The following is a 25,103-nucleotide window of genomic DNA, read 5'->3' on the forward strand; positions in this document are numbered from 1 at the left end:
GATAGAGAGGAGAGGAGAGGAGAGGAGAGGAGAGGAGAGGAGAGGAGAGGAGAGGAGAGGGCTAGAGAAAAGCCCAGTAGGGTCTTTTCCTCAAATGCTGGAAGCCTTGGGTTCACTCTGGAGGTATTGGGGGGGGGGATCAGAAGTTCAAGGTCATCCCTAAGCTATAAAAGATCCCCTCCCCCAAAAGGAGGTGGAAGGAAGAAGAAGAAAAAGAGGACGGGGCTCCTACCCTGTGGGTTTGCCTCATGGTTTGCCGGGGCGGGGAAGTGAGAGACCTTGAACTCGTTTGCCCAGCCTCCCTGGCCTCCCTCCCTTCTTCCTCCGTGAAATGGGGAGACTAATCACTACCTACAGGGTGTGATTGATAGAGCGAGGCACTGCAGAGCCCCTGCCCCAAAGCCACAGCCCTCAAGTGGGCCAGTGGCCCATTTTACAGGGTGCGGGCTCTCCAGCTAGTGTGGAGTCTGCGTCCTTCCTCTTGGAATCTGCTCCAGGCCTGAGTGGTTGTACTCCTGTCACCCTGTCCTGCCCCAGGGACAAGGCAGCATTCCCTGTCTCCTCCCTGGGCATTGGCTGCAGCTGCCCTCTGGAGCCCAACTTTCTACCCCAAGACCATGTTCCGACCCTCTAGGTGCTCCATGATTTGTAGGGTAAAACCCAGGGGATTGTTAAAGCTTGGCCCCTGGAATCTGCCTGTCTGGCTAAGCGTCTAGGTTGCAGGCCTTCTTTGGGCACATGCCATAACTTCCAGCTGGCCAGTTTCCTCATCTATAAAACCTGCATTTGATGAAAGGACTCCACAGGAAATACAGAGTGGGCCTGGTGCTGGCAATAAAGCCTGGCATGCATCGATGGACAGACACGTCCACTCACTGCCGTTCACCCTCCCGGGGGTCTTCACTGTGCAGCCAGAGGCTTAGCTCACACTTCCTCAGGCTGTTGCTCCAGGCATCTGGCAGTGGTGCCTGACCCTCCTTAGAGTCCTCTCTTGCTTTGCTCAGTCTGTGGCTCCTCATCTTAGGATCTAAGATGCATCGCTTCCTCTGGACCTAGGTAGGTCCAGGGCTGCTCTGTGCTCTGGCCCTGGGTTTGCCAAGCATCCTCAGCCCTTAGCCGGCACCTCATCACGGGTATGCTGTCTTTACCTAAGCTGAGAGCACTGAGACAGGGACAGAGCCTCATCCTCCATCCCCACCCCCACCCCCGCGCACCTTGAGGATGGCAGGAACTCATCATGACTGTGATGCCCCCGGGTCAGTTTTTCAGGGGCCCTCAGTCCACCCCTGGCAGTGGAGCTAAGCTAGGGTTACCCCAGAAGTATGAGGCTGGCAACATTTCCAGGCTCAGCCTTACCCTCTCTGTTCCTGTACCAGCCACCCAGGCAGGGGCTCTCTAGGCTCTAAGCTTCTCTTGGGATCTGCTGCATCAGGAGCAAAATTAGTGCCCAACATGGACAGCACAGCTCACTTGCACACGAGCCACAGGTCAGCCTTACACAGTTCCGTCTTCATTGAGAAGAGAGTGTTTGAGACTGCCATTCTTACTGGGTGGCGGAGCTGGCAGCCCCGGGGGACTAGGGACTGGGATGAGAGTCACCCTGCCTGAGAAGGGTTAGGCCAGGCAAGGAGCGGTCTCCTCTGTCTACCTTGTACTCCTTGACTGACCGCCTCTACCAAGGGCTGCCTCGGTCCCTCTTAATCTCCCCTGGGACCCTCCCACCAGGCCTGGGCCCCAGAATCTCCCAGTCTCCATTCTCTCTTACTGAAAGCTGGAAGGGGCCAGCTCACCGTGCAGCATTGAAGGCGCTGAGTGAGTTTCAGGTTACTCGGGCAGCCAGCCCTCAGTTCTGCTCTCCCCAAGAGCCCTTTTGTCTTCCTTGTTTGCTTTGTAGAAAATTTTGAGCCTACCCTTAGCTTACTCACTGGTTTCAACAAGTGTCTTAATCTTTCACCTTATAGCTCCCCAGTTTTTCCTTTTTTAAAATTTATTTTTAGTGCATCTGTGTTTTGCCTGCATGTATGTCTGTATGAAAGGTGTCAGATCCCCTAGAATTGGAGCTACAGATAGCTGTGAACTGCCATGTGGGTGCTGGGAATTGAACTTGGGTCCTTTGGAAGAGTAGTACTCTTAACCACTGAGCCATCTCTCCAGCCCCCAACTTTTACTTTTTTTTTTTTTTTTTTTTTTTTTTTTTTTTTTTTTTTTTTGTTTTTTCGAGACAGGATTTCTTTGTGTAGCTTTGCGCCTTTTCTGGATCTCACTCTGTAGACTAGCCTGGCCTCAAACTCACAGAGGTCCATCTGGCTCTCTGCCTTCCAAATGCTGGGATTAAAGGCGTGCACCATCACTGCCTGGCCCAACTGTTGCTTTTTATGGGAAACTTAAAACATTCAGAGAAACATTAAGTTGGCAAACTCCGTCCACCCCTTGCTATTCCTCTCTGGTCCATACCACCTGCCTGCCCCTTCTCTCTCTAGACAGGGTCTCACAGGTAGCCCTGGCCAGCCTGGAGCTTGCTGTGAAGACCAGGCTGCCTCTGCTTCACGAGGGCTGAAATCAAAGGCGTGTGCCACTGTGCCTGGCTCCAATTCTCGTTTATTTTGATTTGTCTTCTGTTTTATTTCGTTTGTTTTTCTTGAGACAGGGTCTCATGTAGCCCAGGCTAGCCTCAAATTCACTACATACTCAACAATGGCTTTGGATTCCTGCTCCAACTGCCTCTACCTTTGAGTCCTGGGAGTGCAGATTTCTCCATGTTGGGATCACTCGTCTTATTTTGAAACAGATCCCATCTTATCATTTCGTCCTTCAGTAGTCAGGGATGCCTTTCTAAGCAGCAAGGATGCTGTTTCTGTAACTACGTTACCGTCACTGTCCCCCAAACTTCAACAAGATCCCAATATCCCTAAATCATCAATTACTCAGTGCTGTCCTGAGACCTTTTACTTTTATGTGTGTGGATGTGTATGAGTGAACACGCTCTTATGATGGTGTGCACATGTGTGGATGGTACGACGTGTGTGGAGGTTGGAGGATAACCTTGGGTGTTGGTCCTCGAGTGTCTTCCTTTTGTTTGAGGCAGTCTCTCATTGGCCTGGAACTTTACTGTGTGGACTGGGCTAGCTGTCCTATTAGATTTCAGGGATCTGTCTTTACCTCCCATCTCACTATCCCAAGATTACAGGCATGCACTACCATACCCAGCTTTTATTAAAATTTTTAAATGGCATATAATGTGTTAGATACCATTATAATGTGTGTGTGTGTTAATTAAAAAACTCTATATGATACCATTATAATTTTTTGGTTTTTTTTTAGACTCTTACTATGTAGCTCTGGCTGTCCTAGAACTCACCATGTAGACCAGGCTGGCATCAAACTCACAGAGATTATCCTGCCTCTGCCTCCGAAATGCTGGGATTAAAGACATACACCTCATCACCTGGCTTCCATTATGATATTTTTAAGCAGAGTGTGCTTTGTGGTTCCACCCCTCCCCACCCCCACCCACTCACGCTCAGCTTTTTACATGGGTTCTGGGGATTCGAACTCAGATCCTCACGCTTGTGAGGCGGGCTCTTTACCGACTGAGCTGTTTCTCAGCCCTCAGTTGCTGAGACAGGCTTTTACTATTTGGCCCAAACTAGCCTGGGACTCTCCTTGACATGGAACTTTATCTTCCTACCTCAGTTTCAGTTTCCCAAGTACGGAGATTATAGATGTGTGCAGTCATACCCAGCTGCAGCTCTTTATTTTTCTTTCTTTTTTAAATATGGAACGCTTCACGGCTTTGCGTGTCGTCCCTGCCCAGGGGCCATGCTGATCTTCTCTGTATCGTTCCAATTTTAGTCTATGTGCTGCCGAAGCGAGCATTACAGTTCATTTTTAAGAACTGGCTCCGGCTGGAGAGATGGTTGAGCACTAGCTGCTCTTTCAGAGGACCCAGGTTCAATTCCCCGTCCCTACACCGTGGTTCACAACCCTCTGTGACTCCAGTTCCAGAGGATCAGATGCCCTCTTCTGGACCCCTCGGAAACTGCATGCAAGTGGTGATAGACATCAAAACACCCATATTCATATATAAGAAATAAATCTTTAAAAATATCAGGGCTCAAATAAAGTTCATGTAATGTCGTTTGTTGATATATATTTTAAAGACTTGAGATTTCCTCTCCAGGACTGAGGTTGTAGCTCCGGGGTAAAGCACTTCCTTGACATTCTCAAAACCCTGGATTTGATCCCCAGCACTACCAAAAAAAAAAAAAAAAAAAAAAAAAGAGCTTAATTCCTCTCTTCTCAAATCCAAGCGGTGGTGGCCCACATCTTTAATCCCAGCAGTTGGGAGACAGAGGCAGGCGGCTCTCTGAGTTTAAAGCCAGCCTGGTCTACAGAGTGAGTTCTAGGACAGCCAGGGCTACACAGAGAAACTCTGTCTCAAAAAAACAAACAAACAAAATCCCCCTTCTCTATTCCTTCCTCTCTCTCTCTAGAGACTCACTTCGGCTGGGACTGTTTGCAGTTCCTACATTATTTACTAAGTGTGTTTAGTGTAATTTGGTCTGGGCATTCAAATAACCTGCTTTAATGACCAGGTTTCCTATCTAGAACATGTAATTTAATCTCCCCCATGCACATCAGTCTGAGATCAAAGGAGTCAGGATTCCCCACCTCACAGAACTCATTCTGAGCAGCAGCAAGGTTTGCTTGACCTACCACACAGTTGTTGGTTAGAGGTCTGGGAAAGGTTCGGGGGGTGGGGGTGGGGGGACCACGAACCCAGGAATGCTTTGAGTCTGAGGCTTGCTGGGCAGAAGAGCCGTACACAGTTTTAGGAGGTGGTCAAATGAATTTATGAGACCCTTTCTTTTTCTCCTTTCTAGATCTTGCTGGCAGAACAGGAGAACTTTTTAAATTGAAAAGTGTAACTCCAGAGGTGCTGGTCACAGTTTGTGGACAGACCTCCAGGGTCTGGGTCACAGGGAATGGGACGCAGATGGAGCTGTGTGAGCTGAGGTGACTTTCTTCACCCTGAGTCTCACTGACTCATCTTCCAGACAGAAACCAGCAAACAAACACGTGTCTCCATGGCCTCCTTAGAATGCTGGGGTGCTTACGTCATGTGTGCTTCCTTATGAATAGTCAGCCAGGCACACCTTTAATCCCAGCACTGGGAGGCAGAGGCAGGCAGATCTCTGTGAGTTCGAGGCCAGCCTGGTCTACAAAGGGAGTTCCAGGACAGCCAGGACTATACAGAGTAACTCTGTCTTTAAAAAAAAAAAAAAAAGCTCCATCTGGTTTTTGTTTTGTTTTGTTTTTGTTTTGTGACTGTTATTTGTAGCCCTGTCTGGCCTGGAGTTCACTGCATAGAGCAGGAGGTCCTCAGATTCACAGAGGTCCACCTGCCTCTGCCACCGGCTGTGGTTACAGGCATGAACAGCTCATGGCGGTTTTGTTTTGTTTTCTGCTTATTTTTAAATTTACATTTATTTATGTCGTGTGTGCGCACATATGCGTGCATGCACACTCGCACATGCCATAGTGCACATGTGGAGGTCAGAGGTCAACTTGACAGAATCGGTTCTCCCCTCCCACCGTGCAGGTGGCCATCCATCTCGGTAGCAAGTTCCTTACCCACTGAGCCGTCTCCCCAGCCCGTCTGGGTTCTGGTTCCGATCTTTCCCTTAGTCCGTTTGCGTTTCCAGTGGGACCTGGAGAAGAGTGCCTCTGGGCTTTAGTTTTTCAGTCTGTGGAGTGTTACAGATAATGGTTTGCTCTGATATTCTGTGGCTTGGTCTGTCCAGAGACATCCTCATGGTCCAGAGCAAATAAGTAAGTGGTCCAACCTCCTGCTTCAGCACAGCCGTAGGCTACGGCAGGGTTTTCCAGGTGGAGGGTACCTGGAGAGTCACCTCAGCAGAATGACAAACCCAGAGCCAGTGGGAAACTACTGTTGTTGGTTGGTGATAGCCGTGAAGGTCACTGCAGACACAAAAAACGGTGTCTATGCCTTGTATTTATAAGGGTCCAAAGAACTGAGTGTCTACTAGTGAAACTTAATCTGCAGCTCCCAGGGCCTTACTGCTAATCGTTCTGCCCCTTTGCTGGGTTGCCATGGTAACCGCAGCTGGCACTGCAGAGCCACAGGGATGAAGAATGGGTACTATTGATGCATCCCGGCCCAAGAAGAGGTGCAGGCTGAAGGCAGGGCATCCGGGCATGGCCTGGTGCTGCCATCTCTAGTATTTTGCACAGGCAGAAAGCATAGGCCAAGAGCCAGAGTGTGTGTGTGTGTGTGTGTGTGTGTGTGTGTGTGTGTGTGTGTGTGTTGGGTGGGTGGGTGAGGGGCACAAAAGGCGTAGCCAGTGGTTGAAATGCAGGCCTTTTCTTGGGCTGGACAGGCCGGGCTGCCTGAAGGACTCTCCTGGGCTTCCCACATTCAGACACAATTCTTTTGCGCTGTGCCTATTCAGATTTTTGCATAGAAGTACTGACTCTCAGTGTTGAAAGAAAGCTAGGTGGCCACCAGTTCTTACATTTAAATTTCATTTATATATTTATTTCAGTGTATCTGCGAGTGTGTGTGTGTGTGTGCGCGCGCGCGCGCGCGCACTCGTGAGAGTACACATATCAAGACACAAGTGTAGAGGTCAGAGGGCCTCTTTGGGGACTCAGTTCTCTCCTGCCAGCTTGAGGAACCCCGGATCTAACTCAGGTCATCAGGCCCACGTGCGGCACCTTCACCCGCTGAGCCGTTTTGCCAGCCCTTGCCCATCGGTTCTGATTTAGGATCCAGAGCCTCAGTCTCCTTGGCCCTGAAGGCCTCCAATATGTCAAGTGGCGGAGAGCTCATTCCCTAGGGAGGAAACTCTTCCTCCCTTGGGAACGTCCTGTTTGTGCTGAAGTCTGTGTCCCCCTGACTTCCACCTCTCTGTCCTGGAATCCACTCCAGGGTCCTGCAGACCATTATATTCTGTTTTCTGCAGAACAGGCTCGGGGCTATTAGGAATTGGGGATTGAGGACTGCTGCCAACTTTGCTTTCTTTTTTTAAAAAATTAAACAATTTTCTCAATTAAAAAATTAATAAAAAATTTAAAACAGAAAAAATTAATTAATTTTTAATTTATATACATTGGTTTTCACCTGTATGTGTGTCTGTGTGAGGATGTTGGATCTCTGGAACTGGACTTACAGACAGTTGTGAGCTGCCATGTGGGTGCTGGGAATTGAACCCTGGTCCTCTGGAAGAGCAGCCAATGCTCTTAACTGCCGAGCCATCTCTCCAGCCCCAACTTTGCTTCCTTTAGCCAGATCCCCTCTCTCCTTTCTGGCCCTTCCCTACTTTAAGGGGACAGTGGGGACACTGGGGGAGCGGGGATTGAGGTTCAGAGGTGGGTGTGGTCCATGAATCAAAGCCATGCCCTTGACTCTTGTGGGTCAGCTGGATGTGCGCATTTGGAGTGTGTGGATTTGGCCCATCCTGGGTTAAGTTCTGACTCTGCCCCGTGATCTGACATCTTCCTTCTGCTTCACCTGTAAAGTGGTCATGGTGATGTCCACCTACTTCTGCATGTGTGGCCAGGACCAAGAAGTCAGCAGTGTGACAGATGCTGGAGGCTAGAACCCGAGCCCCTGGTTCACCACTGTCATTACAGGGTCCTGAAAACTCTCCACCTTTCTCCAAACACCTTCCCTCCCAGGCTTCTCTCAGAAATTCCCCCTTAATAGTTTTCTTTTCTTCTCTTTTTTTCTTTTCGGTTTTTCAACATAGGGTTTCCATGTATAACCTTGGCTGTCCTGGAACTAGCTCTGTAAACTAGGCTGGCCTCGAACTCACAGAGATATGCCTGTTTCTGGCTCCCAAGTGCTGGGATTAAAGGTATATGCCACCATGCCCAGCCCAAGATATTATTTTGTTTTTATTTATGTATATGTGGATGTGTATGCATTGACCACGTTGTTTGTGGGTACCTGTGGAGGCCAGAAGAGGGTGTTAGGTCCCCTGGAGCTGGAGTTAGAGCTGGCTGTGAGCCTCCCAATATGGATGCTGAGAGTTGAACTTGGGTGCTCTGTAGAGCACTCTGCTCTTAACTACTGAGCCACCTCTCCAGGTCCCAGATAGGACTAATTTGATCCATGCTGAGGAATAATAGGAGAATATTCAGTCTCTGTTTCCTATAATCAAACTGTTGTGTTTCTGTAAGGGCAGAAAGCTTTGTATATACAACAGAATCCCCGCAGTTCCTAACATACATAGTCTTGAATGTGCACCAAGATGTTTCAGGTTTCATTTGTTGATATCGTGTGGTAAAATGGCAGTGTAAGGTGCTTATGTTGTGTGTTCAGAACCAAGTTGCCTCATACAGCGTGGGTGAACCCTGCCAGAAATATCTCAGATTCATTATGTGCTTGATTTTGAATTAATGTTTGGTCATCACATCTTCAGAAACATTTTACTATTGCCAAATCATTTGTGATCCTCACATTTAGTTATGTGACCCATAGCTTAAGAAATCTTGGAGCTGGGCGGTGGTGGCACATGCCTTTAGTCCCAGTACTCGGCAGGCAGAGCCAGGTGGATCTTTGTGAGTTCGAGGCCAGCCTGGTCTACAAAGTGAGATCCAGGACAGGCACCAAAACTACACAGAGAAACCCTGTCTCAAAAAAACCAAAACAAACAAACAAATAAACAAACAAAAAAGAAACCGTGGTGGGGGCTGGAGAGATGGCTCAGAGGTTAAGAGCACTGACTGCTCTTCCAGAGGTCCTGAGTTCAATTCCCAGCAACCACATGGTGGCTCACAATCATCTATAATGAGATCTGGTGCCCTCTTCTGGTGTGTAAGCAGACATGCAGGCAGAACTCTGTATACATAATAAATAAATCTTAAAAAAAAAAAAAAAAAAAAAAAAAAGGTAGCCTTGGTTAGGTTGAGCCAAAAGTCTGGTGGCTCCCTTGGATCTTTGAGTCTCTAGGTTTATGTGGCAGGCTGGCTGGCACTAAGTAGGGTGAGAAAGTCTGTAATCCTGTAGTCTTCTTGGAGTGGCTTGGTTATTTTTGGTGGCTTCTATATGGTCAGGCAGTAGAGAGTGGTCAGCTTATGCTTGGAAAGGGGAGCCCAGAGAGGAGTTTAGAGGACAGCAAGACTCGTGTGTGTCTGTGTGTCTGTGTGTGTGTGTGTGTGTGTGTGTGTGTCTGTGTCTGTGTGTCTGTGTGTCTGTGTGTCTGTGTGTGTGTATCTGTATGTGTGTGTGTGTGTGTATGTGTGTGTGTGTGTGTCTGTGTGTTTGGAGGGTGGAATCCTGAAGTCAAGGCCCTCTTACTTTGCCCCACTGAACCTTGTACACGTTGCCTCTAGGTCCTGGAAGGAGACCAGGCTATCTTGCAGAGGATCAAGAAGGCTGTGCGTGCCATCCACAGCTCCGGCCTCGGTGAGTGAGCCCGCCTGGGGTCTGGGGCCCGGGGCCCAGCCAGGCCAGCAGCCAGCTCTGAGAGCCTTTCCTTGTCTGCAGGCCACGTGGAGAATGAGGAACAGTACCGAGAGGCTGTGGAGGCCTTGGGGAATAGTCACCTGTCCCAGAACAGCCATGAGCTGTCCACTGGCTTCCTGAACTTGGCTGTGTTCACCCGTGAGGTGGCCGCACTCTTCAAGAACCTGGTGAGGAGGCTCCTGCTTCTTCCTGCCAGACTCAGGGCAAATCCAGCATCTTGTTTCTGGGAACTGAACCCCGGGTCTTCTCTGAGAGCAGCCCTTAACCACAGAGCCCTCTCTCCCACCTGAATCCAGCATCTATCTTCAGAACTGACCAGGATGAGTCAGTCAGCTATGCCCCTTGACCTCTGACCCCTGACCTGAACTTTCTGTACACTTCTGACACATCTTTCCCCTTTTGTTTTGAGACTGGTCCCACTCCGGCTTCGGCCTTCTGAGTGCTGGGATCACAGTCGACCCCGGACCCTCGGCTTTGTTTGATGTCTAGCCTCCCTTTTCCCTGCCCTGCTCCGCTTCACCCAGCAGCAAAGGCAGTCCTCAGTCCTGCAGCAGGACAGGAAGAGTCCCATGCAGGGGTGCAGCAGTCCGGGGAGGGCACTGAGTTCAACACCCTGTCCTCCTCTGCCCCTTCCTCTCGTCCTCCCCCTGCCTCGCACACTCCTGTGGTTCTCCTTTACCTTCTCGTACTTCCCTGGACCCTGATCCCCTTGGGCCGGGCTCTCTGCTTTTGCAGGTTCAGAACCTGAACAACATTGTCTCCTTCCCACTGGACAGTCTGATGAAGGGGCAGCTAAGGGACGGGCGGCATGTGAGTGTCCATGTGGGAGAGGGGGGGCTGCTGAGGGTACAGTGGATGTAGGGCTGGGCAGGAGGAGAGGCCAGTCAGGGGTCGTCACTGCAGGACTCTGCCTCATCCTGCCCTTGGGTCAGTGGAGGGCCTGGCATCCATGCCGCGTGTAGGGTTTGGCTCCGGCTCTGGCTCCTCACCTTTACTAGCCGGCTGAAGGATAGCTGAGCCCTGCATGCTGGTACACGGGAGGTTCGGGGTGCAGGCCCAGGATCCCCAGTGCCCCACCGCTGCTCCTCTGCATCCGCTGGCTCTGGGTCCATTAGAGAGGTCCTTCAGTGGAGGGTGGCACTGTCACCTCCCTGCACAGTCTGTCCCACAAAGCATGGGGGAGGAACTGTCCTCATTTCAAAGTGACACCAGCCTGGGAACCTCCCAAACCAGACAGGTGACTTTTTTTTTTTTTCTCAGAAGTTAAGGCTGTCTAGGAGGGTGTGGATAGCTGGGCTAGCTCAGACTCAGCCATCTGGCCCAGGCTAGCCAGGCCAGGAGTCAGCTGTGTCTTACTGGTTTGCTGTGTGGCCTTAGGGAGACTTGTCAGCCAGTCTGTGCATTCATACTCTTCCTGGTAGGAGGGTGGCCTCATATCTGACAGGGGAAATTGGTAGGATAAAATGGGGGTGGTGTTTTGACCTTCATCTTCCTGCCGCTCATCCTCCATGGCCCACGAGAAGACTCAGAGCAGAGCCCAGAGGTCGGCTGCGCCCCAGGCTAGAACCCACCACACCTGACTGGTTCCTAGCAGCTCTAGGGAGAAGTTGGGGTAGGCTGATCCTCGGGAAGGGAGTTGGTTGGGTATGTTAGTGGGTGTCAGTTGGAGGACAGCTCTGGACAACATAACTTCAGAGTGAGGTCCCTCTCAAAGTAGCAGAGTGTACTGTTTATTCCAGGGCTCACGTTTCCCTTTGGGCAACTTGGTTTTTTTTTTTTTTTTTTTTTTTTCAACCCAGGATTCCAAAAAGCACCTGGAAAAGGCATGGAAAGACTATGAAACCAAAGTGTAAGTAACCCTGGAAGGGTGGACTTGGGAGGGTGCTTGTGTGGAAGAAGGAGGCTGACTTTGGGGTGTGTCATTCAGCGTGTCTGGCTCTTAGGCCAGGCCTAGCTGGCTACTGAGGTCTCTGCTACAAGACAACCCAAGGGAGCTGTTGTGATAAGACCAGGGGATGGTGCCCACGTGGACAGGGACATTGCGTCCTCAAGATCACTCGACCCTGAGAAGGAGGTGTTAGTGTCCAGAGGGATTGGGTTGTTAGCTCAGGGCCACACGGCTGGGCAGCAGATGGTAGCTGCAAGCATAGGGTTGGACACAGAAGGGGGGGGGGTGTGGCACACCCAGGCTTCCTGTGTGCTCCGCACCATACTGTAGGTCTGCCACCAGCGGTGGGCCATCCCAGGGACAGAGGAGTCTGTGGCGTCCAGTGGCCCACCCTTCCTGAGCAGACTCCTTGGGCTCTCTCAGGTTCCTGTATCAGAACCTGTAATCTTCCTTGTAAAAATTAGTCTGCTTACACCTGGGTGGTGGTGGCGCACACCTTTAATCTCAGCACTCGGGAGGCAGAGGCAGGCGGATCTCTGTGAGTTCGAGGCCAGCTTGGGCTACAGAGCAAGATCCAGGACAGGCATCAAAACTACACGGAGAAACCCTGTTTCGAACCCCCCCACACACACACCAAAAAAAAAAAAAAAAAAAAAAAGAAAAAAGAAAACAAAGATGAAGTGAGGAGAAATTACCAAAGCATAGGAGAAAAACCTTTAATTCCCAGAAATGAGACAATAATATTGTTCCACTTATTTTTCTTCTATATACAGTGAAATATGTTGACAAGACTAAGATCAAAGTAACTATATTATGTAATCTGCTATTTTTATTAAAAAATATTCTGTGATGCTGGATGTGGTTATGTATACCTATTTTGTATTTGGGAGGGTGAGGCAGGAGGATTGCAAATTTGAAGCCAGCCTGGTACATAGAGAGACCTTGCCTCAAAAATGAGAACAATAGCTGGGCTTGGTGGCTCACACCTTTAATCCCAGCACTCGGGAGGCAGAAGCAGTCTGATCTCTCTGAGTTGAGGCCAGCCTGGTCTACATAGTGAGTTCCAGGTTAGCCAGGGCTCCATAATTAGACCCTGTCTCAAAAGCAAGTAAACAAATAACAATAAACAGGGCTGGGGGTGTAGCTCAGTGTGTAGTGGCGCACGCCTTTAACCCCAGCACTCAGGAGGCAGGCAGATCTGTGTGAGTTTGAGGCCAGCCTCATCTACAGTTCCAGGACAGCCAGGGCTGTCACAAAAAAGAAAGAAGAAGAGGAGGAGGAGGAGGAGGAGAAGAAGAAAGTACTTGCCTATTGCACCCTGGCTCTAATCCCCAGCATAATATAAGTGGGTGTGGCGGTGGCACAGACCTGTAATTCCAGTACTTAGGAAGAGAAGGCAGGAGGTGAGAAGTTCAAGGTTACCCACCCCTACATACAGAGTTTGAGGCTAGTCTGAGATGCATGAAACCCTGTCTTTAAAAAAAAATGCCAAAATGTGCCCCATGTTTCTGCATTAGTACATATTTTCAGACAGCAACAGTTAACTGGGGCAGGATGTGCCCACAGATACATTCTGCAGGGTATTTAATCTTCCCTGTCAGGGAGGAAGCGTCCTGGGAACTAATATTTGCTCCCGTGCATAATGACTGCTGGGGGACGGGTTCCAAAGAGCAGGTGCTGGAGCATTTATTGTCCCTCCGTCTCCTCGAGCCATGCACACCTGTCCAGGTCCAGACTGAAAGGCCACCTCTCCTCCCCTCCAGCTGTGAGCACAGGGCCTCATCCTGTCTGGGATGGGGTGTGGCCATCTGTTCAATACAGAGGTCCAAAAATGGGCAGGAGAGACACAGGCTAGCCTTATCTGTACGAGTTGCCGAGGGAACCACGTGACTCTCTTCTTCCTTAGCCTTGTAGAGCCACGTCTACCAAAACGGACAGAATCATCTTTCCCTATAATTCTTTCCCAAGAAACTCTGCCTTTACTAACTTTTTCTCGTAAACTTTTTGTGAGATTTCAAAGGTGTGGTGGCACGTGCCTTTGATCCCAGTACTTGGGAGGCAGAGGTAGGCGGATCTCTATGAGTTTAAGGCCAGCCTGGTGTACATATTGAGTTCCAGGACAGTCAGGGAAGTGAGACGGTGTCTCAGAAACAAAACAAGGGTTGGGGACTTAACTCAGTGGTAGAGCCTAGCAAGCGCAAGGCCCTGGGTTCGGTCCTCAGCTCCAGAAAACAAAACAAAACAAGAAACTCATTTCAAGAGAATACTATTCTGTTGACAGGACAAGGGTTGCCTAGGGTTGCTGATACGCTATTGATATGGCCCTGACTAGGACTGTGTTCGAGTGGCATGTCCTGGTACAGGTGCCTATGCATTCCTTTCCATGGGCCTCCAGGTCTTGTCTGAGGCTAGTGAGCTGGAAGGTCCTGCGTGGTTCTAGCACATGCAAGCCAGGCCAGGCAGCACTGGGGTGACCCAGGCTGGTCCATACAGATCTGTTTCGTCATCTCTAAAATGGCACAGTTTTACAGTGCATTTAAAGTACCCGGTGCTGGGGCTGGAGAGATGGCTCCTTGGTTAAGAACACCGACTGTTCTTGCAGAGGACCAGGGTTTGATTCCCAGTACCTAGATGGAGGTTCACAACCATCTGTAACAACCATCAGTTCTAGAGGATCTGATGCCTTCTTCTGATCTCCTCAGGCACCAGGCACACATGTGGTACACATACACACACACAGGCAGAACACTTATACACAAATAAATAAATAAATCTAAAAACAAAAGTATCCAGCAAGATTTTCTATCTCTCTGTGCCAGAACTGTGATCAGAATGATGGGGAAGGGTCTGAGAGACAGAAGCCCAGACAGACACCTGTCCCTAGCATTGCCGGGACCAGCTTGATATATATATATATATATGTGTGTGTGTGTGTGTGTGTGTGTGTGTGTGTGTGTGTATATATATACCTGGGTGAATGTCTACACTATGTACATGTAGTACCTGTGGAGACCATCAGATTCCCCTGGAACTGGAGCCACAGATGGTTGTGAGCCTCCATGTGGAGACTGTGAATTGAACCCGGGTCCTCTGGAAGAGCAGCCAGTCTCTTAACCACTGAGCCATCTCTCCAGCCCCGGTTTGTGATCTTGAACAACTTACTTTTTCTGAATTTCAGCTTTATCACCCTTACTATAAATTCTAACAAAGACAGTCTGGATGTCCATAGATGGTGGGAACCAAGATGGTGGAATGGATCTGAGATCCACCTTCTGGGTGCTTGCATTAGATAGAGCTGGGTTTGAATTCCACCTCTGCCACTTAATAGCTGTGTGACTTGGACAAACCTTAAGCTTCTCATCTGTATAATGGGGTAATAAGTCTGCTTTGTGGGCTTATCATTTTAGTGTGTGAAGCCCTGATACAAAATCAGTGCTTAAAAATAATAGTCAGGAGCTAGGCCGTGGTGGCACACGCCTTTAATCGCAGCACTCGGGAGACAGAGCCAGGTGGATCTCTGTGAGTTCGAGGCCAGCCTGGTTTACAGAGCGAGATCCAGGACAGGCACCAAAACTACACAGAGAAACCCTGTCTCAAAAAACAAAAAATAAATAAATAAATAAATTTAAAATAAAATAATAGTCAGGTTGGGGATGTAGCTCAGTTGGTAGAGTGATTTCCTAGCACACACCAAGACCTGGACTTGTTCCCTGGGACTGTATAAAACCTGGTGTGATGAACACTTATACTCTCAGTATTTGGGAGGTGGAAGCTGGAAGGTCAGAAGGACAAGATGATCTTCTGATACACAGTGAGGCCAGACTGGGCTACATAAGACCCCATCTCTGAGAAGAGTAAATTAGGAAGAATCACACTCAATGCTTTGAAAGAGCTTCCTTAGTACCAGGAGCTGGGAAAACTCTCTATACCATTACCAGGTTTGCTCCCCCGGCAGGAGAAGGTGCTGTTGTCACCCCCAATCTATAGGTAGTAAATAAATAAATAAACAAACAGTCCCAGCACCAGGGGCCCTGCCTTATTGGATTTTGCTGGTTTATATGACAAGAAGAGAGGTGACTCAATAAATGATGAAAACACAAAGTGGCCATGCCATGGTAGTATCCACACAGAGGGCAGGATGTGCGGGCAGTTTGATTTGATGGAGAGGAGAGCAGCGGGAGAGGTGTGCAGGAGACTTGGCATCACAACCTAGCTCAAGGCATTAAGGTTGGCAGGTGCACGATGTGCCTTGAGTCTTATCTTTCTCACCCTCCTCATTACACCTGGATACCTGTCTTTACCTCTCAGAGTCACATCATTCCCCCCACCCATCTCTCTCTTCTGCTTGCTCAGTCTCCTACTTGCCTATAGAAGGCCACCCCATTTTCCAGATTTGAAGACTGAGGCTCAAAGAGGGGAAGCTGTGCAACTCACTGGCTGCAAAGCTGGGAGTAATCCCACCCCATGTGCCTGCTCTGCTCTGCTCAGGGCTCACATTCCCTGGGATGCAGAACTGTTAAGCAAGTGTCTCTATACGTGGGGTTCATGGATGCCAGCACCCAGCCCGAGATGTACAAATACACTCTTGGCTGCTGTGGGTGGACTTCCTGGAAACTGTCCACAGATGGACCCACCATCCCCAAAGAAGAGAAACAGTTCTCCTGGAGATCTGTTGGGATGCAGGGGAGAGGCCCTAGTTATTTCACTCTTTAGGAGGGGAGGTGTGGAGATTGAGCCAGACATTCATGAGTGTTAGGCGAGCTCTCTGCCCTGGGGCTGCAGCCCCAGCCTGGGTACCACAGGCTCTCCGAGCTTAGGCTGAGAAGCTCTGTGAGCTCATGAGGACCAAGGCTCTGTGGTCATCTGTCCCCCACACATCCTCTAAGTCCCTTCTAGCTAATCAGAACTAGTCATCCTTGTTTCCACCCGGTCTTCATCACCTCTGGCATAACATCTTCAAGCCCTCCCTTTTGCTCCAGCTTAGAGACCCAGAAGCTTAGCTGGTGGGAAACAGGCCCGCTGTGGTCCTGCCTCCCCATTGCCATTGCCTCAGGCAATGTCCCACCCCTGTCCATCTCTGCACAGCTCCCACCGTCTTCCACCTCACGGTGTCCCACGGTCTAGCCCTCCTGCCCAGGCCTAGCTCCTTCCAAGCTGGTGTCTCAGGGTTCCAGTCCCAGCACAGACATTGCTTCCTAAGCTGCCGTGATGAGGCCAGGTCTCTCGTTTACTCTCCTGACTCTGATTTGATTAGTGTCTTTCTCCTCCGTGACCCCCTGGACTCCCCAGACCTGGCCCACCCTCTCTTGTTGCCTGTCCTAGCACACAGATGGCACAGAAGGGCTTTGTTCCCGCCCCCCCCCCCCATGGCTCCATTGCCGGGATGGTGGATGGGATACGGGTTGGTGAGGCTTGTTCCAATGTCTCTTTCTTTATGACCTAGGGCCAAGCTGGAGAAGGAGAAGGACCGAGCCAGGGTCACAGGAGGAAGCCACGGGGAGCTGTCCCATGACACGCAGCGAGAGCGACGAGTCTTCCAGCTGCACATGTGTGAGGTGCGGTGAGGCCCCGGTGAGGATGGGCTGGGTGTGTTTCCTGTTGGCCTCTTCCAGACCTTCAAGGCTCCAGTCACAGGCCCGAGGGCTGGCCAGCTGGCCTGTAGGATGTAACCAAGGTGCAGTCAGGGCTAAGAGGATTAGCCCTGGGGCGGAGAACAGAACCCCGTCACCAGGATCTGACTTGCGTCACATTTCTTGTCCTGTCTTCTGCCAGTACCTTGTCAAAGCTGGAGAAAGTCAGATGAGGCAAGGCCCGGACTTCCTTCAGAGCCTCATCAAGTTCTTCCATGCCCAGCACAAGTAAGTATCCCCCATCTCCACCTTTAATGCCTTGTGGGGGGCAACACAAAGCACCCCTCTGGGGCTTGAGACCCTCCAGGTCTATGTATGTCTGAACGTCATGAGCAATACTTTTTTTTTTTTTTTTTTAATGATGCTGCTGTATAAAGTATTCACCATGGTTCAGGCACTAAGGATTGGGCATGGTGATCCCACCCATCCCCCAACACCCCTGGAGCAGATAAAGCATTTATCCATATTTTATAGATGGGGAAACTGAGGCCCACTTATCAAGCTCTCAAGCTAGTCAGTGGGATCTGAACCTGGAGAGTCTTACCTCTCCATGCCTCCTCTCACCCTCAGGCTGCATGCCCCAGGGTGCCCTATAGGGGGAGACCTTCTCCAACTTCTGCCTCATCCACATTTCCGTCCTTCCCTGGTCCCTTGTTTGGCCTCTGGCCTTTCCTAGCTTCTTCCAGGACGGCTGGAAGGCAGCTCAGAGCCTGTCCCCCTTCATCGACAAGCTGGCAGCCTCGGTCCATGAGGTAAGGCTGGCCTGTCCCTCAGTTATGGGTTCAATCCCTCGTCCTTCCGGGAAGCTATGAGTGTGGAGAGCCGGCTCCTGTCATAGAGTGATACCTGCCCCAGTGTGCTGGGTCAGGCTGTGCCCTGCAGCATCTTCTCACTGGCTGTGGACCCTGTCCTCTGCTCATAGCTTCGGCAAGCTCAGGAGGAGGAACTACAGAAGCTGACCCAGCTCCGGGACTCCCTCCGAGGGATGCTGCATCTGGAGAGCAGAGAGGTCAGGCCCTGAATCATTCTAAAAGAGATGTCTGACCCATCCACCCCACCCTGGCATATGGAGGGAGGAGGGAGGGAGAGAGGAAGGGAGGAGGGAGGGAGGGAGGGAGGCCCCCACACATCCCCCGTCCCCCGAGGAGCAGTGCAGTGGGGGGCTCTTCCCTCCCAGACACCCTGAAGTCTCCTTTGCATGTCTGAGGGGCAGGAGCATCCAAACCGGAAGAACTCAGGGTGCGGCTACAGCATCCACCAGCACCAAGGCAACAAGCAGTTTGGGACTGAGAAGGTGGGCTTCCTGTACAAGAAGAGTGATGGGTGAGTGATTCAGAGAGCTTAGGCAACTTGCCCAGGGCACACGGCTAGGACGTGCGGGTTAGAGAGGATGCCTGCCCCAAGGACTTGTCTTACATTCCTGTGGACCATTTTGCAGTCTGATGGGTATACAGTTAAAGGTCAACTGGGCACATGACTCTTTGATCACTAAAGTTTGTTCTTCAAGAACTGAAGCAACAGAGCCATCCATGGCACATGCCCTTAACCCCAGCATTTGGAAGGCTGAGGCAGGGGATATCCATGAGTTTGATATCTAGCAGCAGTTAAGACTTACCAAGCACTTAATACGCCTTCATCCTTGCCCTCTATACAGTATACTGTATATGCCTAAAAATAAAAACATCAACTATGCCTTGCTTCTTGTCATTAGCTTTTCATTTTCAAAGGGGCCAGTGAGATGGCTTAGAGCAGCAGTTCTCAACCTGTGGGTCATGACCCCTTTGGGCAGTGGTTCTCAGCCTTCCTAATGGTGTGACCCTTTAATACAGTTCTTCATGTTGTAGTGACCCTCCCCCCAGCTATAAAATTATTTTCATTGCTACTTCATAATTGTAACTTCGCTACTGTTATGAATTGTCATGTAAATATCTGATATGCAGATGGTCTTAGGCGACCCCTGTGAAAAGGTCATTCAACCACCAAAGAGTCGTGACCCACAGGTTGAGAACTGTTGCCTTTCAGGGTTGAATGACCCTTTCACAGGGGTCACCTAAGACCATCAGAAAACACAGACATTTACATTACGGTTCATAATAGTAGAAAAAATTACAGTTATGAAGTAGCAATCAAAATAATTTTATGGTTGGGGGTCACCAAGTGAAGAACTATTCATTAGGAAGGTTGGGAGCCACTGGCTTAGAGGGTCCGGGTGCTCACTGCCACGCTTGCCACTTCAGCTCAGTCCCTGGAACCCACACCGTAGAAAGAGAACTGACCGTCTTAGTTACTTTTCTATTGCTCTGAAGCAACACCGTGACCAAGGCAACCAAGGAAGGAAGAGTTTATAGGGGGGTTATAGATAGTTCCAGAAGGTGAGTCCGTGACCTGGCAGCAGACATCACATCTCACCAACAAGCGCAAGGCAGAAAAAGAACATACACGGAATGGCATGGGTTTTGAAATCTCAAAGCTTACCTCCCCAATGACACATCCATCTCCTCCAATAGGCCACACCTCCCAATCCTTCCCAAACAGTTCTACCAACTGGAGACCAGATATTCAAACATGAGCCTGTGTGGACCGTACTCATTCAGACCACCACACTGACTCCCTCGGGTCATCCTCTGCCCCCCATTTCTGTGCTTTAGCATGCTCACACACAAAATAAGTGAGGCCATGAATTTCGTTTCTTCCATCAGGCTAGAAGCTCTCAGGGTACCAGAGTCATGCTGGCCCTCTAGAATAGGAATTCCAAAGCATGAGGCTGTCCCCCTCATACTGGGAGCTTCTTGAGGGCCGCGAGTAGCGAAGCATAGTGAGCAGGAAAGGTCATAGATTCTGTTCTCTGATGCAGGGGAATTAGAATGTGAGCCACTGGTCACTGTTTTCCTGTCCTTCTGGGCTTTAGGATTCGAAGAGTCTGGCAGAAGAGGAAGTGTGGCGTCAAGTATGGCTGCCTGACCATCTCACACAGCATGGTGAGGCCTCTGAGCAGACAGATGTGGAGCCCTCAGATCCAGTGTTAGCGATCCCTGCTGGGAGGAGGGACGGTGTCCACATCCCCTCCTCAGGAGGAACAGGACTGTAGTGATTATTATTATTTTTATTATTATTATTATTATTATTATTATTATTATTTTTATTGTATGTGCATTGGTGTTTTGTGTGCATGTATCTCTGTGTGATAGTGTCAGATCTTAGAATTACAGACAGTCATGAGCTGCCATGTGGGTGCTGGGAATTGAACCCGAGTCCTCTGGAAGAGCAGTCAGTGCTCTTAACCGCTAAGCCATCTTTCCAGCCCCAAGTCGTGATTATTTAATAGAAGACAAAGGACTCGGAGGCCCAGGGGTAACACGTGTGTCCTCCATCCTCCAATTCCCACAGATCAACCGGCCCCCGGTGAAGCTGACCCTGCTGACATGTCAAGTGAGGCCAAACCCTGAGGATAAGCGGTGCTTCGACCTGGTGACCCGTGAGTAGTCTCTGCCAACCCCACACTGCCCTGTGTTCCTCCTAAGGGACTGCGGCCAGGGCTCTGGATTCAGTCCCACTAAGTAGCCAAAGGCTACCACTGCAGACCCAGGACTTCAAGGGCTTGATACTCTACAAGGTTTCACCTCCCGTCCCACTGAACATGAAAACACATCTACTTTCATATATATAAAGTATGACGGCCATGAGAGCACATTTGAATGGCTCTGGCTTATCTGGCTTTTGAAATTGATTTAAATTTTTTGTGGATCTATGGTGTTGGGGGCTTTAGTACCAGGCTTTAAGGGAAGGAAGGGCAGGCTGGGAAGGAACTGGTCTTTCAGGCCAGGAATGTAGATCACACCCTTGGAGACATGGCGCTCTGGGTTCTGTTCTGAGAACTAGGCATGGTGGTACACACCTGTCATCCCAGCATGGGGGATCAGAAGTTCAAGGTAATCCTCAGCTACATGGGGAGTTTAGGCTAGCCTGGGCTACATGAGACCCTGTCTCATTTTTTTTAAAGGTTCTTTTCTTCAGGGAACCCTCTTGGAAGGAATGAGGAGGGGACCCAGGACTCTAAGATGGGGGGCGGGGTGTCCAGAGGAAAGAGGCATGCATAGAGACCCTCAGAAGACCTGACCTGCTGTAGAGAGAGCATTTGCATTTAGCTCCGAGAGGCACAGAGATTGTAGCATTTATGGGAAGAGGGGGCTTTAAGGGGGCGCAGTAGGGTAGGAGGCGTGGAAGCAGAATGCAGACTCCCCCCATCAGTCTTACAAGGGACTTCACACACAGGAGCAGTGAGAGGCAAGGCCTGGAACTGCCTCTTACAGGTCTGGACCTTGTTCCCTGATAGTTGGGACCCATGGGATCTGGAAGCAGGGTGTCATATGGTTAAAGTCATATGGTATAAAACAACAGCTTGGGGTCTGGTAGGACTGGGTGACGGGGGAGAGGTAGGAAGCAAGGAGAGTAGAGTGGGGTGGTAGCTTGGGGTAGGGGGAGTGCTGTGCTTGAGCTGGATGTGGGGGTGTGCTGTGCACTGACCCTGGAGCCAAGGCCTGGTACAGAGAGCTGGGGTCCTCCTTGGGAGATGGCTTCTGAAGGTGGTGACACTCCGGAGGGCCTGGTCTCAGGGGCACACAGGTGTTTGTCCTGGGGACGGCCTGCGTGATCTGTGGGCTTGATGTCCCTTTCTCTCACCCACAGACAACCGCACATACCACTTCCACGCAGAGGACGAGCTGGAGTGTGAGGCGTGAGTGCCAGCTCTGGGCCAGCAGGGGTAGGGGCAGGGCAGCGTGCATGGGGCAGGGAGCTCGGTCCCCACCCGGTCTTCTGTCCCCAGTGCGCCCGTTCCTTCCGCACAGGTGGGTGTCGGTGCTGCAGAACAGTAAGGACGAAGCCCTGAGCAGCGCCTTTAATGGGGAGCCCAGTGGGGGCCAGTGGTCTTGGGGCGGCGCCAGGTTGGATGCCGAGCCCCAGGACCTCACCAAGATGCTCATCGCTGAGGTGAAGAGTAGGCCGGGGAATGGCCATTGTTGCGACTGTGGGGCCGCAGGTCAGTGGGGGGGGGGACGGTTTGGTGGGGGGGTGTGGAGAAGGGGCTCTGGGCTGCAGGCTTTAGCTGCGTCCCTCTGCAGACCCCACGTGGCTCAGCACCAACCTCGGTGTGCTCACCTGCATCCAGTGCTCGGGAGTCCACCGCGAGCTGGGCGTGCGCTTCTCCCGCATACAGTCTCTCACCTTGGACCTCCTGGGCCCCTGCGAGCTGCTGGTGAGAGCAGGGTCAGGGGTCAGAGAGAAATGTTAGGGGTGTGGGGCGGGGCTCGGGAGACCGAGCTTGGCTAACTGGGAATGGATCGAAAGTAACCAAAGTGGGGTTGGTAGGGGCGGCACCTGGGGAACGGTGGGGAAGGGCCGAACTTTCTTGAAGGCCGAACCTTGCCAGGGGCTCTCTGTCCTAACCCGTGATTTTCCTGGCTGACTCAACACACTGTGCTGTCCCTCCTCCAGCTGGCTTTGAACATCGGAAACTCCCACTTCAATGAAGTCATGGAGGCCCGTCTGCCCTCCCACGGCAGCCCTAAACCCTCTGCTGAGAGTGACATGTAAGGACACTCTCAGAAGGTGGGGTGTGCTAGCTCCCCAGTTCCCAGAGTCCGAGAGGGATCTGGGGTCAGAAGGCTGGGGAGAGAGAGCTCTCTGACATGGAAGTTATCAGGAGGCCAGGTTCTCCTGGAGGGTGGTTCCAGAAGTTACTGTGTGGAAAAACTTCTGAGGGCCTGTGATTGTCTATTGTCTTGGTAGGAGTAGCCGCAGGAACTACATTGTGGCCAAGTATGTGGAACACAGGTTTGCACGCCAGTCCACACCTGAGCCCCAGAGGCTATGGACAGCTATCTGCAGCAGGGACCTCCTGTCTGTGCTGGAGGCCTTTGCCAATGGCCAGGACTTTGGACAGCTGTTGCCAGGGCCTGATGGGCAGGTGAGAGCCCCCTCCTAGGGCCACTTTTAACCCGCCTACACTCACCTGCTCCTCAGACTTCCTCTAGGACCAGATGTGACGATCGATCTTCTATCATCTGCTCAAGTCTTTTTTTTTTAAGATTTATCTATTATGTATACAGTGTTCTGTCTGCATGTATGCCTACTCGCCAGAAGAGGGCACCAGATCTCATTCTAGATGGTTGTGAGCCACCATGTGGTTGTGGGATTTGAACTCAGGACCTCTGCAAGAGTAGCCAGCAACCATCTCTGGGCCATCTCTCCAGCCCCCATCTGCTCAAATCTTACACATTAGGTGGGAAAGAGAATCACTCCGGCCAAGCAGACCTCGGTTGGAATCCTGGCTGTATCTTTTCTTAGCTGTGAGACCCAAGGCAGTTACTTAACTTCTCTGAGTCCTGTTTCCTTGTCTATAACATGGGTTAACAATATCCTTGGAAGTGGGGCAGGTCTAAGGAGAGCAGTGAAAGCCACTGCATTTTAGAGATGCATTCATGAGGGAGGACGGGTTTCAGAATGATCTCGTCAGCAGAAGTGGCCGTGACTGATTGGACATTTAAAAACTGGATGTTATGAGACTGGAGAGATGGCTCAGTGGTTAAGAGCACTGGCTTCTCTTCCAGAGGACCCAGGTTCAATCCCCAGTATTCACATGGCAGCTCACAACTGTCTGTAACTCTGGTTTCAGGGGTTCCAATGCCCTCTTCTGGCCTCTGTGCACACTGTATGCATGTGGTACACAGACATGCAGGCAAAACATTCATGCACATGAAATTGGGGGGGGGGGAATGAAGGCAATCTTTTACAAACAAAACAACTGGATGTCTCCATCTTGGACTGTAGCTCAGTGATGGAGCATAGTGAGCTTAGCCTGTGAGGCCCTGGGTGAGCCCCCAGGCCTGGAGGACATGGGGCAGGATGTCTCTGAACTGCCCGTCTGAAATCGTCACAGGCCACCTAGTGGACAGTGAGGGCATAGCACTTGGGTGAGGTGGGAAGCTGGACCATAGCACTTGGGTAAGGGGGGCAGAATGGGCACACTTAGAGGCCAAAGAGATCTTTGTGAGGATGTGGGAGAAAGGAGAGCCCCAGCCCAATGGAGACTTGGGAACCCCTTCTCCTAGGGCCCAGGAAGAACCACTGAAGGAGACCATAAAGGACTGCCTGGGCTTTCTCACGGTTCCCTCATGGGAGGGTCTGTCTGTTCGGTCTCCTCTCGTGGAGTTTCTGACCACTTCATAACCAGAGATGCTGGGGCAACCCGGGTTCAAGAGGGCAGCACTGGGTTGAAGGCAGGTGACGGGAAACTCAGGCATGTGTGTGTGTTCAGGCACCTGGAGAGCTCGCCCTGCATTTGGCCGTCAGAGTCGCCAGCCAGGCTTCCCTGCCCCTAGTGGACTTCCTCATCCAGAATGGGTGAGAGCCCGTCAGCCACCAGCAGCCTCCCTGTTCCCCCACTGCCTCCCTGCCCTGTCTCCTTCCCTGGGACTCTGACCCCCTTACCTGCTCGTCCCCCTCCCTGAACCTCCCCCGACCCCCTTACCTGCTCGTCCCCCTCCCTGAACCTCCCCCGACCCCCTTACCTGCTCGTCCCCCTCCCTGAACCTCCCCCTGACCCCCTTACCTGCTCGTCCCCCTCCCTGAACCTCCCCCTGACCCCCTTACCTGCTCGTCCCCCTCCCTGAACCTCCCTGCAACGCCCTCCTTCCAGTGGCCACTTGGATGCCAAGGCCGCGGATGGGAACACCGCCCTGCACTGCGCCGCGCTCCACGGCCAGCTGGACTGCCTCAAGCTGCTGCTGAAAGGGAGAGCTCCCGTGGGGGCAGGTGCGGCCTGACGCCTCCTCCAGACTCCTCCTCTCAGACCGCCCCATGTGGGGCCTCCTGCCCTCGCAGACCAGAGCACTGGCAGCAGGCACACTCTGCAGGCATATACTCCTAATACTCCTGCTCCTGGCTTGCTTCTGCACTCCTCTCTGGCCCCGGGGGTGGGGGCTGTCATTCACTTGTAGAGCCTCAACTTCCTCACCTGTAAAATGGGAAGTGTGAGCCCGCCGAAAAGGTGGGGATGGAGCACACTGAACCCCATCTGAATCTGGGTGCACTG

General features: G+C 51.3%; 1 protein-coding gene and 1 non-coding gene across 3 annotated transcripts in view; one reads left to right on the forward strand and one right to left on the reverse strand.

Annotated features, from left to right (window-relative positions):
• The window catches only part of Asap3 (ArfGAP with SH3 domain, ankyrin repeat and PH domain 3), a 43,501-nt gene that overhangs the window by 13,162 nt on the left and 5,236 nt on the right, over positions 1–25,103 (forward strand). The window contains exons 2-19 of one of the 2 annotated variants that reach the window (XM_028875427.1): positions 9,361–9,433; positions 9,515–9,660; positions 10,229–10,303; positions 11,293–11,342; positions 16,825–16,936; positions 17,154–17,239; positions 17,688–17,763; positions 17,934–18,020; positions 18,225–18,334; positions 19,920–19,989; positions 20,399–20,486; positions 21,698–21,746; positions 21,859–22,049; positions 22,132–22,265; positions 22,505–22,599; positions 22,799–22,976; positions 24,327–24,412; positions 24,708–24,823. In XM_028875427.1, the coding sequence (XP_028731260.1) occupies positions 9,361–9,433; positions 9,515–9,660; positions 10,229–10,303; positions 11,293–11,342; positions 16,825–16,936; positions 17,154–17,239; positions 17,688–17,763; positions 17,934–18,020; positions 18,225–18,334; positions 19,920–19,989; positions 20,399–20,486; positions 21,698–21,746; positions 21,859–22,049; positions 22,132–22,265; positions 22,505–22,599; positions 22,799–22,976; positions 24,327–24,412; positions 24,708–24,823 (1,822 nt within the window). The remainder of the gene's footprint in view (positions 1–9,360; positions 9,434–9,514; positions 9,661–10,228; positions 10,304–11,292; positions 11,343–16,824; positions 16,937–17,153; positions 17,240–17,687; positions 17,764–17,933; positions 18,021–18,224; positions 18,335–19,919; positions 19,990–20,398; positions 20,487–21,697; positions 21,747–21,858; positions 22,050–22,131; positions 22,266–22,504; positions 22,600–22,798; positions 22,977–24,326; positions 24,413–24,707; positions 24,824–25,103) is intronic. The other variant, XM_037203078.1, reaches the window with a different exon arrangement.
• On the reverse strand, positions 3,770–3,876 carry LOC114697265. The gene has a single exon (XR_003735136.1). It is a non-coding gene; the product is annotated as a U6 spliceosomal RNA (small nuclear RNA).

Source organism: Peromyscus leucopus, chromosome 2 (assembly GCF_004664715.2).
Source record: "Peromyscus leucopus breed LL Stock chromosome 2, UCI_PerLeu_2.1, whole genome shotgun sequence".
Lineage (NCBI taxonomy): Eukaryota > Metazoa > Chordata > Mammalia > Rodentia > Cricetidae > Peromyscus > Peromyscus leucopus.